At 38.1% G+C, this 14,659-nt stretch overlaps 2 protein-coding genes across 3 annotated transcripts; one reads left to right on the top strand and one right to left on the bottom strand.

Moving 5' to 3' along the window:
• Positions 1-4,640: 4,640 nt before the first annotated feature.
• ND-B17.2 (NADH dehydrogenase (ubiquinone) B17.2 subunit) lies at positions 4,641-5,646 on the top strand. Its single transcript, XM_090153323.1, has 4 exons — positions 4,641-4,815; positions 5,084-5,166; positions 5,225-5,340; positions 5,396-5,646. Exons 1-4 carry the CDS (start codon positions 4,721-4,723, stop codon positions 5,525-5,527), a joined length of 426 nt encoding a protein of 141 aa, XP_090009449.1. The 5' UTR covers positions 4,641-4,720; the 3' UTR covers positions 5,528-5,646.
• On the bottom strand, positions 5,583-11,939 carry LOC149966353 (dual serine/threonine and tyrosine protein kinase-like). 2 transcript variants are annotated; one of them, XM_090153311.1, is made up of 11 exons: positions 11,490-11,938; positions 11,067-11,263; positions 10,864-10,992; positions 10,587-10,793; positions 10,110-10,525; positions 8,096-9,181; positions 7,516-7,762; positions 7,312-7,449; positions 7,078-7,189; positions 6,808-6,999; positions 5,583-5,915 (listed from the first exon to the last, which is right to left on the bottom strand). In XM_090153311.1, the coding sequence occupies exons 1-11, from the start codon at positions 11,614-11,616 to the stop codon at positions 5,827-5,829; spliced, it is 2,940 nt and encodes a 979-aa protein (XP_090009437.1). In that variant the 5' UTR covers positions 11,617-11,938; the 3' UTR covers positions 5,583-5,826. The 2 variants fall into 2 exon arrangements, with proteins under 2 accessions (XP_090009437.1, XP_090009430.1); XM_090153304.1 differs by lacking the exon at positions 5,583-5,915 and having other exon boundaries at positions 6,087-6,999; positions 11,490-11,939.
• Positions 11,940-14,659: the final 2,720 nt, after the last annotated feature.

The raw sequence follows: 14,659 nt of genomic DNA, 5'->3' as shown, positions 1-14,659 counted from the left end.
CTCTCGTAGGCGGGGCCAAAGCCGTCAGAGTGATCTTACCATACTCGATACGCCAGGATAAGCATTCCAAGTAGAGGTATGGATTCCTGACTAAGAATATATTGTAAAGGAATACTTGGAAAATGACATCATATAGCGTGTTTTCTCGTTTGTTTATTACTTCAACAAAATTAAATACCTGCCTAAATTTAAAATAGTCAAATGCTATAAAATTTAAATATAAATTGACAGACAAAATTGATAATTTTCTTACATTAACTGGGTTGCCACGGTACCGGGAAAACCTGGAATTCCTGGAAAAGTCAGGGAATTTGAATTTGGGTATAAAAATCAGGAAAAAGTCAGGGAATTTTAAAAATTAATCTAAAAATCAGGGAAAAGTCAGGGAATTTTAAAAATTAATCTAAAAATTAGGAAAAAGTCAGGGAATTTTAAAAATTAATCTAAAAATCAGGGGAAAGTCAGGGAATTTAAAAATTAATCTAAAAATCAGGGAAAAGTCAGGGAATTTTAAAAATTAATCTAAAAATCAGGAAAAAGTCAGGGAATTTTAAAAATTAATCTAAAAATCAGGAAAAAGTCATGGAATTTTAAAAATTAATCTAAAAATCAGGGAAAAGTCAGGGAATTTTAAAAATTAGTCAAAAAATCAGGGAAAAGTCAGGGAATTTTCAAAATTAGTCTAAAATCAGGGAATTTAATTTTGGTTGCAAATAGAAAACGTTTACTAAAATCAAGAATGTATTTATTTATACTCAGGAAGAATGAATATGTCGAGACTATCGACGGACACGTTGAGGCCCTAACACCGTCACCCTAAAGGGGGGGAGGGGAAAAGGAGGCGGTCTTATTTTTTGCGTCCTCGCAGCAGCGTTAATCGCGTCGAAAAACGCAATTTTTAAGAACCAATGAGATTGTAGTATTATTTGGTTTTATAAAGCGGAGGAGCATACCCGGGGCCCCAACGGCTGGAATTGGAGAAACGCTAAAAATAATCTCGACATATTCATTCTCCCTGAGTATAAATAAATACATTCTTGCTAAAATATAGGTTAAAAAATACAAAATCTTGGCTCAAGATTAGTCAGGGAAAATCTGGAAAAGTCGGGGCATTTTATTGTGAAAATACTGTGGCAACCCTGATTAACTAAAGGTAGCAAACTTAATAAAGGGAGTATACTGAAATCTGAGTACTCGTCTGCTAACACTCCTCGACTTCTTTTAATCAAAGATAATTTAAACTCGTACCCTAGATTCGAATACTTAGAGCTTTCCCATTGACGGTTTTGTTCAGAAAAATCGGGCTCCATCGGTTGCGGTAAGGCGCAAACCATGGACCGAATTTTTTCTGAGTTCCGGTGGGAAGTGGGTAAACGCTATCGGCAACGAGCGAGAGAGTAATTTCGAATCTAGGGTACGAGTTTAAATTATCTTTGTTTTAATGTAAATAGCGCTACTTTCTCTAGCTTCTGATAAGTCTAGTCTCTTAAAAAATTCAAACCGAACCTCGTGTCGAGGGGTTGGTCACTCCGCGAACTCGGTGTACACTGTCGTATACCTCTGACCAAGGACAGTAGATACAGGGACGAGAAAGTGTACTGGCGGCCTCTGTTGGAATATATCATCTAAAACGACCTAAACGCAAGGAGAGTTAGTTGTAAACAAAAAAATGGCGGTCACCTAATTTTAGCGGATCTTGACGAGGCTTAAGTGTTCAAAACAAATGGGCATTTTTTTATTTACGCTCCTAGTTTTATTTTTAATTTAACTTCAAAATGGTAAAAACTAACTACAATAATACTGTCCATGGTGAACCACGTCTTAAAAATGGCCGCGGTTTGTTTACATCTAACTCCCCGTGAATATGAAGACGTTTAAAATCGAAATTTTTTTCCTGCTTTCTCATCCCTGTATCTACTGTCCTTGCTCTGATTGTGCTAATAAGAGTTCGTGAACTCTTTAAAATCCGTACTTGTAACAGTACTAAGTACGCGAACTCGGTGTACAGGTCATCCGAGAGTGACTTACCCCTCGCCTCAGGTGGCTCCTTCCCTTCAGGTATAACACACCAAAACGTGATTACGTTGCTCCACCTTCAAAATTTATTCACCATGAATTTCGAAGTCTATAAAAACATGATATTTACGTAATAGGCGAAACTATAAAGTAAATTTGGTCTTAACCAACTTGTTAAAATAGGAAAACAAAATAACGTTACTACCATTTCACAGCCAACTTCGATTCGGTAACTCATGTTCATAGTTGGCCGTGCGACGGTAAAGAAAATATTATTCCTTCCAAATACAGTAAATAAGGCAGACAGCTAATTAACTTACACCTTTCTATTACAAAATGATTTAAATAATAATTATAATTAGGTAATTTAGATGAATCGATCAAAATTTAAACCGCCATTAGCAAAATAAAATGAATAATAGTTCGTATTTCGTAGGATAGATGGCGCTGCAGTTCTCCACAAAGTCACGTGACTACCATCTTTTCAGCACCCCTGGACTTTATAGTTCCGCCTATTGTACTTTCATTAATGCACAAAACCGAGCGATTTTATGCGTGCGTTTTTAGAAAATGTAATATTTTCTCAGTTGACTGTAACAGTTTCAAGGCTCAAAGTTTAAGAAAATGGTTTTCAAATATATACATTTCCGACGGGAATCCATACCTCCACTTGGAATGCTTATCCTGGCGTATCGCGTATGATGAGATCACTCTGACGGCTTTGGCCCCGCCTATGATAAAAAAAAATCCCATCTGCGCGCGCTCCCCTCTCGCGTTGTTGTTTGTTAAGTTAACATCGTGACGTCAGCCACATCGAGACGAAAATCTGCCGCGATAAGCATTCCAAGTAGAGGTATTGATTCCTTTTTTCCGCGCAATAGATATTTATATTAATTTGCGAAAAGGTTAGGAAAATCGATGGTAATTATTTTGAAACATAACTGAAAAAAGTATATCTAAATATATCTAACTTAATAAACCTTTAATCTGCTTTCATAAAGCCTTTTTAATTTAATATTTCAGAAATATTTAAGCATTTAACTTCAAAAAAACATTTTGAAGTAAATTGATGAATTTTGTTTGATGGTGATTTAGAATTCTTCAGCCGGAAAACATAACGCAACACGTTCGCAAAGTTCCGAGCAGTCTTGTATAAAATCTTTTGCATTAAATAAATCAATTTTTATGGGCAATCCCCTAAAAAAGCCGGGTTCTTGTAAAAGCTCATTTGTTATATTTTTAACTTTAATTCCACCTTCATTAAGGTTTCTTATTTCAAATACCGCGATAATAATTTCGTCTTTAGCCTCGTACATTAAAGGGAATATAACCTTTGGTATTTCTGTCGTCTTCCGAGGGTTCAAATGTTGTCCGCTCCCTCCCATGGCTTTTCACACCTACGGCGCTGATAATCGCTGATTGTGAAGGGAATAAAGGAAATTGATGGTGTCTTCCATAAAGAACGCGTTGGAGGTTCTAATCCCTTTAATAAGTCTCTTTTCTGGAGCTTTATGGAAAGATGCCCAAGTTGAAAATAAATGTCGTACATTAAAGCTAGGGTGGAAAATGACAATGCTAATCTTTTCGAATATTCGACTATATGATCAAGAAAAACGAATACTCGCGAACTTTCCCAAGTGCTATTCGATTCGACGAATCGAATATTCGATTTGGAATTCGATCGAATTATTTGGTCTAACCAAATATTTTGCACACCCTTAGGGGTGTGCAAAATATTTATTGTCTCGAGGTTTGACGCGAAAAGAATGCGTCGTCATGGTAACAAACAGGCAATCTTCCCGCGCAAAATAGGCTTATAAAACAATGGATTTAAAAACCTCAATTTGTTATCGTACTTAATATTTTAAAATAATTATAATGTTCTTCGCGAAAGAGATAATCAGGTAAGCTAATAATATATAATCTAGGAGGATTCAAGTAAACCTGGAGTGGTCGTCTCCCGTTTTAGGTGGGGCAGTAAAAAATTCACGGACATAATAAGTATCGCCATCTATCGTAAAACCTTTACACTTTTAATCGTCCTTTCGTCTGCTAGTTTTTCTATTCGCGTATTTCTAGTCCCGTGTTTTTAGTAGGAGTAGACAATGAATTTTAATATTCGAAAACTAGCAGACGAATTTTTTAAAAACATGTCCGCGATTCTGGCTCGCGCTGCGTTGCCGTAGAGAGAGAGGGGAGCTCATAGTGGGGGAATACACTTTTCTATTCCAGGGTACCGAGTTTTCATATTCCTAGATATAATAACCATGACTAGGCTTAATGACGAGTTTTCGTCGCGAGGGTTTATCTCGTGAGACTCGCCCATTTCTACGAGCTTCCGTAGACATTCCTATATAGTTTCCTGCTTTTACCTAGAATCACCGCTTAAAATTTCCGTGTATTACTCCGCCTAACAGTGTAAAATGTAAAAATTATATCTAAAGTGATATTTTCTTATTTAAAAATCATATTTTGCCTACGAATTTCGTATTTTGTTTTCCGATCGGTGCGAGTCTGCTCTTTCTAATGTTTCTAGCAAAATGCCTTCCAAATCTACAGTTTTTATTCCTCTTTTATATTTTCTCTACAGTGACCCACAACCAACTTCGATTATTTCATAGGCTCTCGCAGAGTCCCAATGGAAGAGCCAAAAGTATCACTTATCGAAGTTGACCGCGATTGACGGTGACCTCTAACTTTGACAATGGCGAAATTTCTTGGTTTGGACAAATTTCAAAATTTCAGAAATATAGTTAAACATCATGGAGGAATAGTTAATTGCTTTAAAACTATTTTCAGGTGATATATTAAAATTTAAATTATCTTTTGATACCTAATTTAAATCGTAAAGTGGTACAAAATCCTTTAAATAAGTACGTTTTGAGCGTTTCAAGACTAAGCCTTGGCTAAATTTCGATATCCTTAAAATAATTCAATTTTCTTGCAATACATCCAAAAACCCAGCGTTTAAATTGCAAATTGAATAGATGTTTGGATGTGTTAAATTAGGATAGTTTATCTAAAATTTATTTGTTTTAATAAATATAACAACTTGTAAACATTTCAGGACAGATGAATTAAAGATAGGTCATCTTGTAGGTACTGATAAATTCGGTAATGAATACTACGAGAACCCAACTTTGTTTTATGGTTAGTTTTAAGTAGAATATTTTGGAAACTGCAAATTGTGATAATGCATCATTACTAGGCAGGAATCGTTGGGTGAACTATAATGAGAAAATGTTCTTGGATTATGATGCCAGTCAAGTCCCAGGAGAATGGCATCGTTGGTTACATTACATTACTGATGATCCACCAACTAAAGTACGAGATAGTTTTAAATTCACTATTGACTCATGAGGATTTACTCTTCCTCTAGGTTCCACCAGTGCAGCACAAATGGATAATAGATCATACAGAAAATCTTTCTGGTACTAAAGATGCTTATATGCCTTACAGCACTACAAAGCCAAAAATAGAGCCATGGGTACCCGAAAGCCAGAGAAAATAAACTTGTTAGAAATTGTATATTTAAGAATATTAATTATATTAGATGTCCATGAAAATATATTAATATCGTTCTTTATTTCCTAAACACAATAATAAAAATACAGCTCCGTTTTAGAGTTATTTTTCAAACTCCATTTTCTTGCGATCAAGTGTATACATATATCAATTCGTGGTAAAAATTTAATAACTTTAATATATAATTTTACTTGAAAACATTGCATAATCATTTCTAAAAACATTAAATTTTGCAAAATAACTGTTTTTTGCAAAATTGGTTCAATTTTTTTTTGTTACCCAGGTTTAAATGGGGCAATAATCGATCATGACGTAAGGGCTAGTCGCAAAATTTGGCAAAACACGTTTTTCCTTGATGACCATGCCACGGAGTTCTTAATATTGAGCATGGAAATTATAATGGTCGCAAATTTTAACACCAAAGAGTATGAAAGAGAAAATAGAAAACAAAAAATACCTTATATTAGTAAATAATATAGTCAATAGATCAAAGACCAAGACAGAGTAATTATAAAATGCCAAGACAGACAAAGCCAAAATGTTTATTTTCTTTTTAAGATTTTAGCCATTTCTTAAGCAACATTCACATAAAGAGTTTAAACATTTCTCAGCCTTGTGTTTAAAAGACATTTTATAATTAAGTATAGGATTGACTAGTTGGGACTTAAAACAGAAAAAAATTTTTAATATTTTCATGGTTAAAATTGTATATTGCTGCGAATAGTGCTTTCCAGTTTAAGAAAAATTAGGCATTTTACACCCTGAATCGTTTTCACACATTAAAAAATTTTAATAAACACCAATGGAGAAGAAAGTTAAAAGATGGCGCCACAATCTTAAGTGCATGGTTATTTTGAGTTGAAAAATCTAATTACGAAACTAAATGTGACGCCATCTAGTGCAGTAATTTATCCTCAACTTAATCTAGAAAAAAAATTAGAAATTAATAGACTATGCACTTTTTGCAAAAACAAACATGCAAAGGGACTAGATTCAAAGTTTAAAAAACGTAGAAAATGGGAAACTAAAAGGTAAAAAATTAAATGCAATAACTCGTGAGACTGGAATCATATTATAACTCTGACATGTAAAAATATTATATTTGTTATAGATGTTTAAATAATGGCACAATTGTGATTATATAAAAAAAGCATTATGTATATTATTAAGCTTTCTTTTGTTCACTAGGTCGCTGAGGCGCGTGACGCGATTCGCGTTTGGTCTGGGCTGAAATAGGTATTGGAGAGCGATGATAAATTCGTTTACCAGAATCAGTATGACTTCTTCCACCCACGTGGTTGATTGCAATGGGATTTTTTATGTAGTAGTCCATAATTGCCTGAAGACGAGGTTCCACATCACCTAAAAGTGGGCGTTTCGTGAAATCACCATCCCAACAGTCTTCCATTAATTTCCAGCAATCATTATCAAATTGAGGTAATCGCTCGGGACGAGCTCCTAAAAAGTAGACGTCAAATACATATTATGGAAATGCTGCGGGGCGAGGGTCATTGGTGATTAACTCTTGATTTTTACCTTTTCTGACACAATTCCATAACTGATCCTTATTTTGGCACTGATCAAAGACATAGGGTAAACGTACATGGCCGGCACAAATGTACCAAAATAGAATACCAAACGCATATACCTTTAAAGAAAATATAACAATTGACATTCATTGCAAGTCATATAATTTACACCCATTATATTTCATTAAAGTTCAAATATTGTAATTCATATAGAAATAAACCAATTCTTGTTTATACTTACATCAACACTATTATCATAACGCCCAGTAAATAATTCAGGGGCCATGTGTATGGGGGTTCCAACAATGCTACCTGACATCATGGCTTCGGGTTTACAAAAGCCAAGATCGGTTATTTTTGCTCTGTTTTTCTTATCCAACTAAAAATATTACAATATATGAGTAAAATAACATTATTAGGGAGCACTTAACAAAATTATTCTTACCAAAACGTTTTTAAGTTTAATATCACGATGAACTAAGCCTTGGCTGTGTAGAAACCTAATTCCCTCAACGACGTCCAGCGCCACTTGAAGTCTGGTTAGCCAATCTATGCCAACTTTTATTGCGGTATACAAGTCTCTCTGTAGCCTGTCCATTAAAAGTAGGACTGCCGGAGTACTTCCCCCACCATAAGAGTGGTCTATGACGCTCCCTCGAATTTGGACAATGCGTTCGTAATCAGGTATGCACCTAAAACATACAAATTTAGATTGAAGCAAAAGCACGTACAAAAAAGTCATATGAGTAATCAAACTTTGGCTTTAGATACATGGTTTCAAATAGACTTGAACTACATTAAAGAGCCATTGCAGTTCATAAACTAATGAACAATTTAGGGGAGGGGCCTGCTTTGGTTGAATACCCTGACAGGGCTTTGAATTTTAGGTACAATTAACGACAATTAACTACAGAAAAAGTCACCAAGAAGAAATTTAGTAGCCAGCAATTTGAAGGAGTTTCGAAGTAACTTCTAAGAAGTTGGTTACTCACAAATACTTTGTTAAACATATTAAAGATAAGAACCTGGTATAATAGAACTCCATGGCCAAATCATTCCAGTGTTTATCGTCTGGCGGCACGACTGATTTGACGGCGCAAGGAGAGTGTCCAGCCCAATTATCACAAGCGTAAACGACACCATACTGTCCGCGTCCAATCTCGCGTCCCAACTGAGGCATTCCGTGCATGATGTAGTCCCTGAGCGAGGTACTCTCAAGAGCCAGTCGGGCGATGCGCGGGGCGTGGTGCTTCCTCACTTTCACTCTTTGCTCTTCCGTACGTTCCAGCCTTCCAGAATGAATAGACTCTAACTGTTTCATGGACGCGGCGAACTGTTCGTGGGATAGTTTCAAACGTTCCCTGAACTGGGCGCAAATGGACTTAGCGAGACGCCATTCGCTCAAACTCGTCAACATCTCGAGAGCCACTTTGCGTTTCCACTCTTCGTCGACTTTCGGCGGCGTTTTCCAGGGCATTCCTTGCACAATCTGTTTCATCTTCTCCCAAAGGACGCGCAGCAAGGAGGAACTGGTTTTGACGGTGACTTCGACCTGGTAGGCGGCGTTCAGGATCTGTTTTAGGGCGTTACTAGCTTGAACGGAATCGCCGCTGTCTTTGCAAGACTGTTCCAAACTAACCAGGCAACGTTCCAGCGTTCCTAGAAAGCTTTCGCGCAAATAGTTCACGGATCCGATAAGTTTTCCGGCGATGGCGCTGTTTAGGGCACCCAGTACCAGATCTTGAATCTCTCCCGCGCAGATTAGTAGTTGAGCGGACGACGCGACTTCGCCGCTGTCCTCGATGCTGACGCCTTGAAACTCGTGGTGCGCGGCGCGTTCAATCAATTCGCTCTTCATGCTGTCGATGGTGCCCGTGATCAGAGAGCGGATTTCCTCCTGTTTGTGGCTGGCAATTTCCAACAGAGATTCGTACAGGCGACTCTCCTGTTGTTTGGCGTAATCCAGCCTTCGCGGCGTGATGATCATGTCCCACGTCAGGTCGAAGGCGTTGAGAATGAACATACGCAAACATTGAGCGTGCGCCAGGTTGAGCAACGTCGCCGCGTTCACCAGGTACGATTGCAAAGCGTGACGGACGAACAACAAAATACTGGAAAAAAATCAAAGAACCATAAATCCTTACATTTAATTCAATACGAAACTATCTACGACCTCCAAATTCACGTCCCCCCAGTTACACTATCAATATTATCTATAAAAAATTGTGGTTTGAAAACAATAATAATAATAATCAGTACTCCAAGTCATCAAGTGACGTTCAAAGCCTTTAATTCAAGTGGTCGGGTTACAATGCTTAGAAGGATGTTGACAAGCCCTTCATGCCACAAGAGCCAACAGATCCCTACATTTGCTATTATTGTTAACCTCAACAGGTTTTCATGGAAAGGGGAATTCGAACGAAAACCCCTTTAACAAGTGGGGAGAGAGCTTGTAAATAGAGCATAGCGCCGATTTGATTTTGGTCGGCAGCGGCGTTTCGCGAAAATTACGCGGCGGCAATGGTTCAAAAATTCTTGGCGGCGTTGAATTTTTCCAGTTTCGCACACGAAGGAGCAAAGGGTGTTCACCCCCCCCCCCCCCTTTAGAAAAAAATTTCAAATGTTTTTGTAGAAAGAAAACTAAAGTTACTTAGCAAATATCAAAAAAATCGGCGGCGGGATAAATATTTATCGGCGGCGCGCTGAAAAGTTAAGGCTGGTTGTCAATAGGACAGAAACGCGATGACGGACGCAAAAATATTGTATAAGGTCTAACGGGGATTTTTTGCGTCGAAGCGTTTGGCCTAGGCCCTAGTGAAAACTAGCCTTATCACTCGACGGCGGTGGTTCGGCGCCAGAGAAAATAAAACTGTCAACTTTTATGTCAAATGTTACTTTTTCTAATTGACATTTTAGTCTTATCTCTTGGGCTGTATTCTGACCCAAGCCAAAGCAAAAAGGCGAGGAAGGCGTTTGATCGGCGGCGCTATGTTCTACTTGTAAACTCAACACAAAAGGAGGTAAAGATTCGGTTCTCACCTTGGAAAGTTATCAAAATTCTCCACGAGTTCGCAGTCGACTTCGAAGGGACCACTTCGTCGCCGCGAACGATGCTTTTTCGACTCCAACGGTAATAAGCTTAAAAAACCCAAAGTGCACAATTGCTGATACAGAGTCACCGTTTGTGTTCTGTTTCTAGAGTCCATGGATTCCCTTCTCTTTGGCAATATGTTATTAGAAGTGGAAGGCTGAGATCCAATTACAAACTGAGACACTGGTTGATAGGAACGAGGCCAAAATGCACCTGATCCCATGCCTGAAGCTGCGCTTATACTATTGCTGCGAGCGTGCTGCTCAGATTCAGTTAGCTCCGAAGGAATTGGGGGTCTTGCACGAACGAAAAATACGGGTTTATTTTGAGCCAGCCTTCTCAGTTCCATGAGGTCTACAATTTCCTGAAGATAATATTTGAGAATTTAGTTAAAAGAATAACTTTAAAATGATTACAATACTGACCCTTTCGCAAAGTTTATCATCTCCAATTGCGTAAACAAGAATAGGGGTAATTCCCTCCGTCGCTGCACTGAAAATACGCTCAAAGGGTGCGCTGGGTAGTTGGGAATTAGGTGTTACGATAACCTCCACATCATCTTTAATTAACTCATGACGCAGACGTATTTCCAAAACTGCATCCTCCAGAGCGGGATCACTTAATTCTTCTTCCTGCGTTCATATTTTAAGCTTCATTTTAATACCATTTTATAAGTGAGACGCTTAAAATAAAGAAATTTACCTTAAGTTCTAAATCCGTTCTAGGGACTGTATGCCATGGTTGCTCGTAAGCGGCTAAGTGTTTGACTAATTCGAAACTATCTGGGAGAGCCAAACTAATTTGGGTTTGGTAGCCATATCTGAACCTGACCTACACATAAATACGAAAAAAAGTTAAATATTAAGTCAAATTAATAATAATAGTAAAAAATTATAACATCCTACCATTCTCCAAGATGGGAACATATCTTCTTCGGCCGTAATTGGAGTTGCTGGTAGTAACGGTTGGCCAAATAATTCATTAACAACAGTAGCTTTGGCCCAGCAACTGAACCCCATAACCACAATTCCAACAGGTCGATCAGTGATATTTTTAATAAATTTTTCATCTTCAGTTTTTAATTTGGTATTGTTAATCTCATCTATATATAAAAAAAGACCAACAGCTTGAAAATTTTGAATAACTCATAAAATAAAGAAAATTTTTCAAGTTAAATGTTTAAAGGGACCACAAATATGGACAGAAATTAAATGCCCACTGAAGGGTGAAAACGTAAACAGAACCTTGAATTGCCAAGGCTTACGTTCTGACCTTGGCCTACTACGTTTTGACGGTTTACTCTTTTAATAATTAATAACAGATATTACCTTGATGTTTGAAGTACCCGCTTCGGGCGATTTCGTCTAAGCATCGTTTGGTATCCTTGTGAATGCGACGTAAATGTTTGCAATTTCGAGAGAATTTGCTGAATTCGTAGGGCAGATTCGCCGCCATTTCCCGTACGTTTAAAAAAAATTGAACAGACGCGTCAAAACAACCTCTCTTTTACGAAATCACCGACAATTTACGCGAATTTATCGCGTTAAGGAACGGGCCGAGAACTCGTTTAAAACCCCATTCATAGGAGGTACAACATTTGGAACCCCTGCTGGGAACTAACCCGAGGCTTAAATAATAACGCGATAAAAGGAACGTCTACCGCTATTTCCCGTCAAACCGACGGGAGAGCGACTCTGCGCGAAAATGACCCGAGAACGGCGCGGGCGACCTCAGAGAGATACCGCGCCTCTGTCGAACGCTTTTGAGCCAGACCGCTTCTTCAATGCCAATGGGGATAACTTTCTCATTGGCCTCACTTGTAAGACCTAGAATTTGAAGTATACCATCCAATGTACGAAGCTTATGCATTCGTATCCCACCTACGAAGTTGGTGTGGCTCCTTTAGTCTGTTTTAGATACATTACATCAGTTGGGTATTAGCTAAGCTTAATATTTCACGTTATTCGTATACCACACTAATTAAATCACCTAAAAATAGGGTTAGTCTAATTCCACGTAATTCCTTGGTCAGAACAACGTTATTTGTATTCCACGATATTCCTGCAACGACAGGTTTCATGCATGTATTTATAATAGCTGGTTTCTTTTCGCTTGTTCCGGGATTTCAGAGTAGGGTAAGAAGAGTAAGGCTATGACCATAGAAATCTCATAGGTAACTAGAATGCTGCCGCCTACGGCCGAGCTTGACGCCAGTTCGCCTTGATCCTTTAGCCAATGAGAGGCCGTAGAGTGGTTCCGCCAAGGATGATAATAATCCTCCTTGGTTCCGCGCAAGGTTCCGCGTATCTATAGCGGGAGCTAGGTGAGGTCATTCTCTCTGGTGACATTAAATTCTTGGCAGAACCACTCTTTGAGCTCTGATTGGCTGAGATCTGGCTATCGTCTGCCATGGCGTTTGGTCCATTTGCCAGTTACACGGCAGCATTTTAGTTACCTATGAGATTTCTATGGCTATGACATTATTTACTCCGATTCTGTGGTGGCGAATAGTTTGAGTCGGAGTAAAAACGTTTTTTCAAAATGGCTGCCTGTGGCCTTTTTAGCAGATAAATTCTGGCTAGCAGACGACAAAATACGATTTTCTCTCTTGACACCTCCTTTCCAGAAGGAGTAAAAAGAGTAGCCCTAAATACTCCGGAACAAGCGAATAGTTTATGGGCCGGAGTAATTATCATCCCCGGAACAGGCTAATAAAACGTTTTGGGGTAAAAAGAGTACACTTTTAGTCCAAGAACAGGCGAAAAGAAACCACCTAATAACACGTTATTCCCAGATCAGAACCACGTTAATCTCAATCGCCGACAAATGCTGCAAAAAATTCCCGTTAAAGCTTGGTTTCCACTAGCGCGCGTAATAATGTTATGCTTCTGGATGCGCGTAAAACGTTGGAACATGACAAATGTTGAGTGCATCCCAGTGTACGCTATTGGAAGCCAAGCATAAAGCTTGAAGCTTAGTTTCCACTAGAGCCCCTTAATTTTAATTTTATTAGGCGTCTAAAAATCTTTCAACGTGCCAAAGTTAAGAGACTCGCCATTACGTGCGCTAGTGGAAACTAAAGCTTGGTTTCCACAAGCGCACGTAACGGCGAGTCTCTTAACTTTGGCACGTTCAAAGTTTATACACGCAAAAATAACTACATTGTGACGCACGCTAGATGGGGACTAATGCTTAGTTTCCATGCACTATTTGAAATCAGACCTGTAATAAAATGGCAGCTCTCACAAATAAGGATATAAAAGAGTGTATTGGAAACTAATGCTTGGTTTCCACATGGTTTCCACTAGTGCTCGTCATAATGAATTTTTCTTTACGGGCGTCGAAAGTTGGTTTGTACGTCCGAAAGTCACGCGCGCTAGTGGAAACCAAGGCTTACGCTAACATATTTTAGGTCAACACTCAACGTTTGATTAATTTAATTAAATAAATTTAATTAAAATGTTTAATTAGTCATCCCAGGGGCGCGTTTATAACCACTTGAGACGCTTAAGCCGCGTTACCACTAGACACTTTGGAGCCGTTTTGAAACGGTTTCGAAAGATAAAATTGAACATTTTCAGTGTCAACTGTATTAATAGCCATACGATAAATACATTCGACACCAAAATTTTACAATTTCATCCTTCGAAACCGTTTTAAAACGGTTACAAAGTGTATAGTGTGAACGCGGCTTTAGACGCAGTATGATTTTGGGGCCCATTTTGCACCTCGCGAGATTTACCAAAGAATTTTACAATGTTTCATTTTGGATACCTCCCCCATTGAGTGGGAAAAATTAGGTCCTTAAATGTTGTCCAAACTTGGTTCCACGGAAGATTTGACACGAAATATTTTTCAAGGACGAACAAAGTTAATTTGTTATGAAATAAAACATTATTTTAAAGTGTTGACAACGAGTGCTGAAGTTTCCTGTATTTCCAGAATTATGTAATACACCTCTTACGAAAGATGTACTCGCCTATAGTACGTCAATATGAAACATGCACCTTTGTATGCTATACTCAGTTGCGGGTTAAGAAAGGCAAAATATCTAGTATATTTGGCAGAAATATACTAGCACGAACTTCCGGTAAATCAGCGGCGGGAATTTCGAATTTCGCTTATTTTCTGTTGAATTCGTAAAGGTTCCTACGCGTGTTATAAAATCCATTTAAAAAATGTCTATGGCGTAAATTTTACTTCTGGTAAGGAGCAATTAACCGCCACTTTACAGAATCACGTACAAATTAAAACGTGAGAATCTGTTATGGACATGGCTAACTTGTTAGGCCTAAACAATTATCGAAAACCTATACCATCAGCCTATGGACTTTTTACAATCTCAGAGTACAATCTAATCAACGCTGTTAGTTTCTTTTTCCCTCGTGACGTCAAAGTGATAGGCATTTAAAACGTTCAATGCAAGACTTGGTTGAAATTTCGTTTTTGATTATTCTGAAGCTTAAATTTTACATAGTTACAAAGTAGGTTTATTTTT

The sequence above is a fragment of the Leiobunum rupestre genome, chromosome 1, assembly GCF_980474605.1.
Source record: "Leiobunum rupestre chromosome 1, qqLeiRupe1.1.hap1, whole genome shotgun sequence".
Classification (NCBI taxonomy): Eukaryota; Metazoa; Arthropoda; class Arachnida; order Opiliones; family Sclerosomatidae; genus Leiobunum; species Leiobunum rupestre.
Note: the sequence above shows the minus strand (reverse complement) of the source record. Positions and strands in the feature narration are given on the sequence as shown.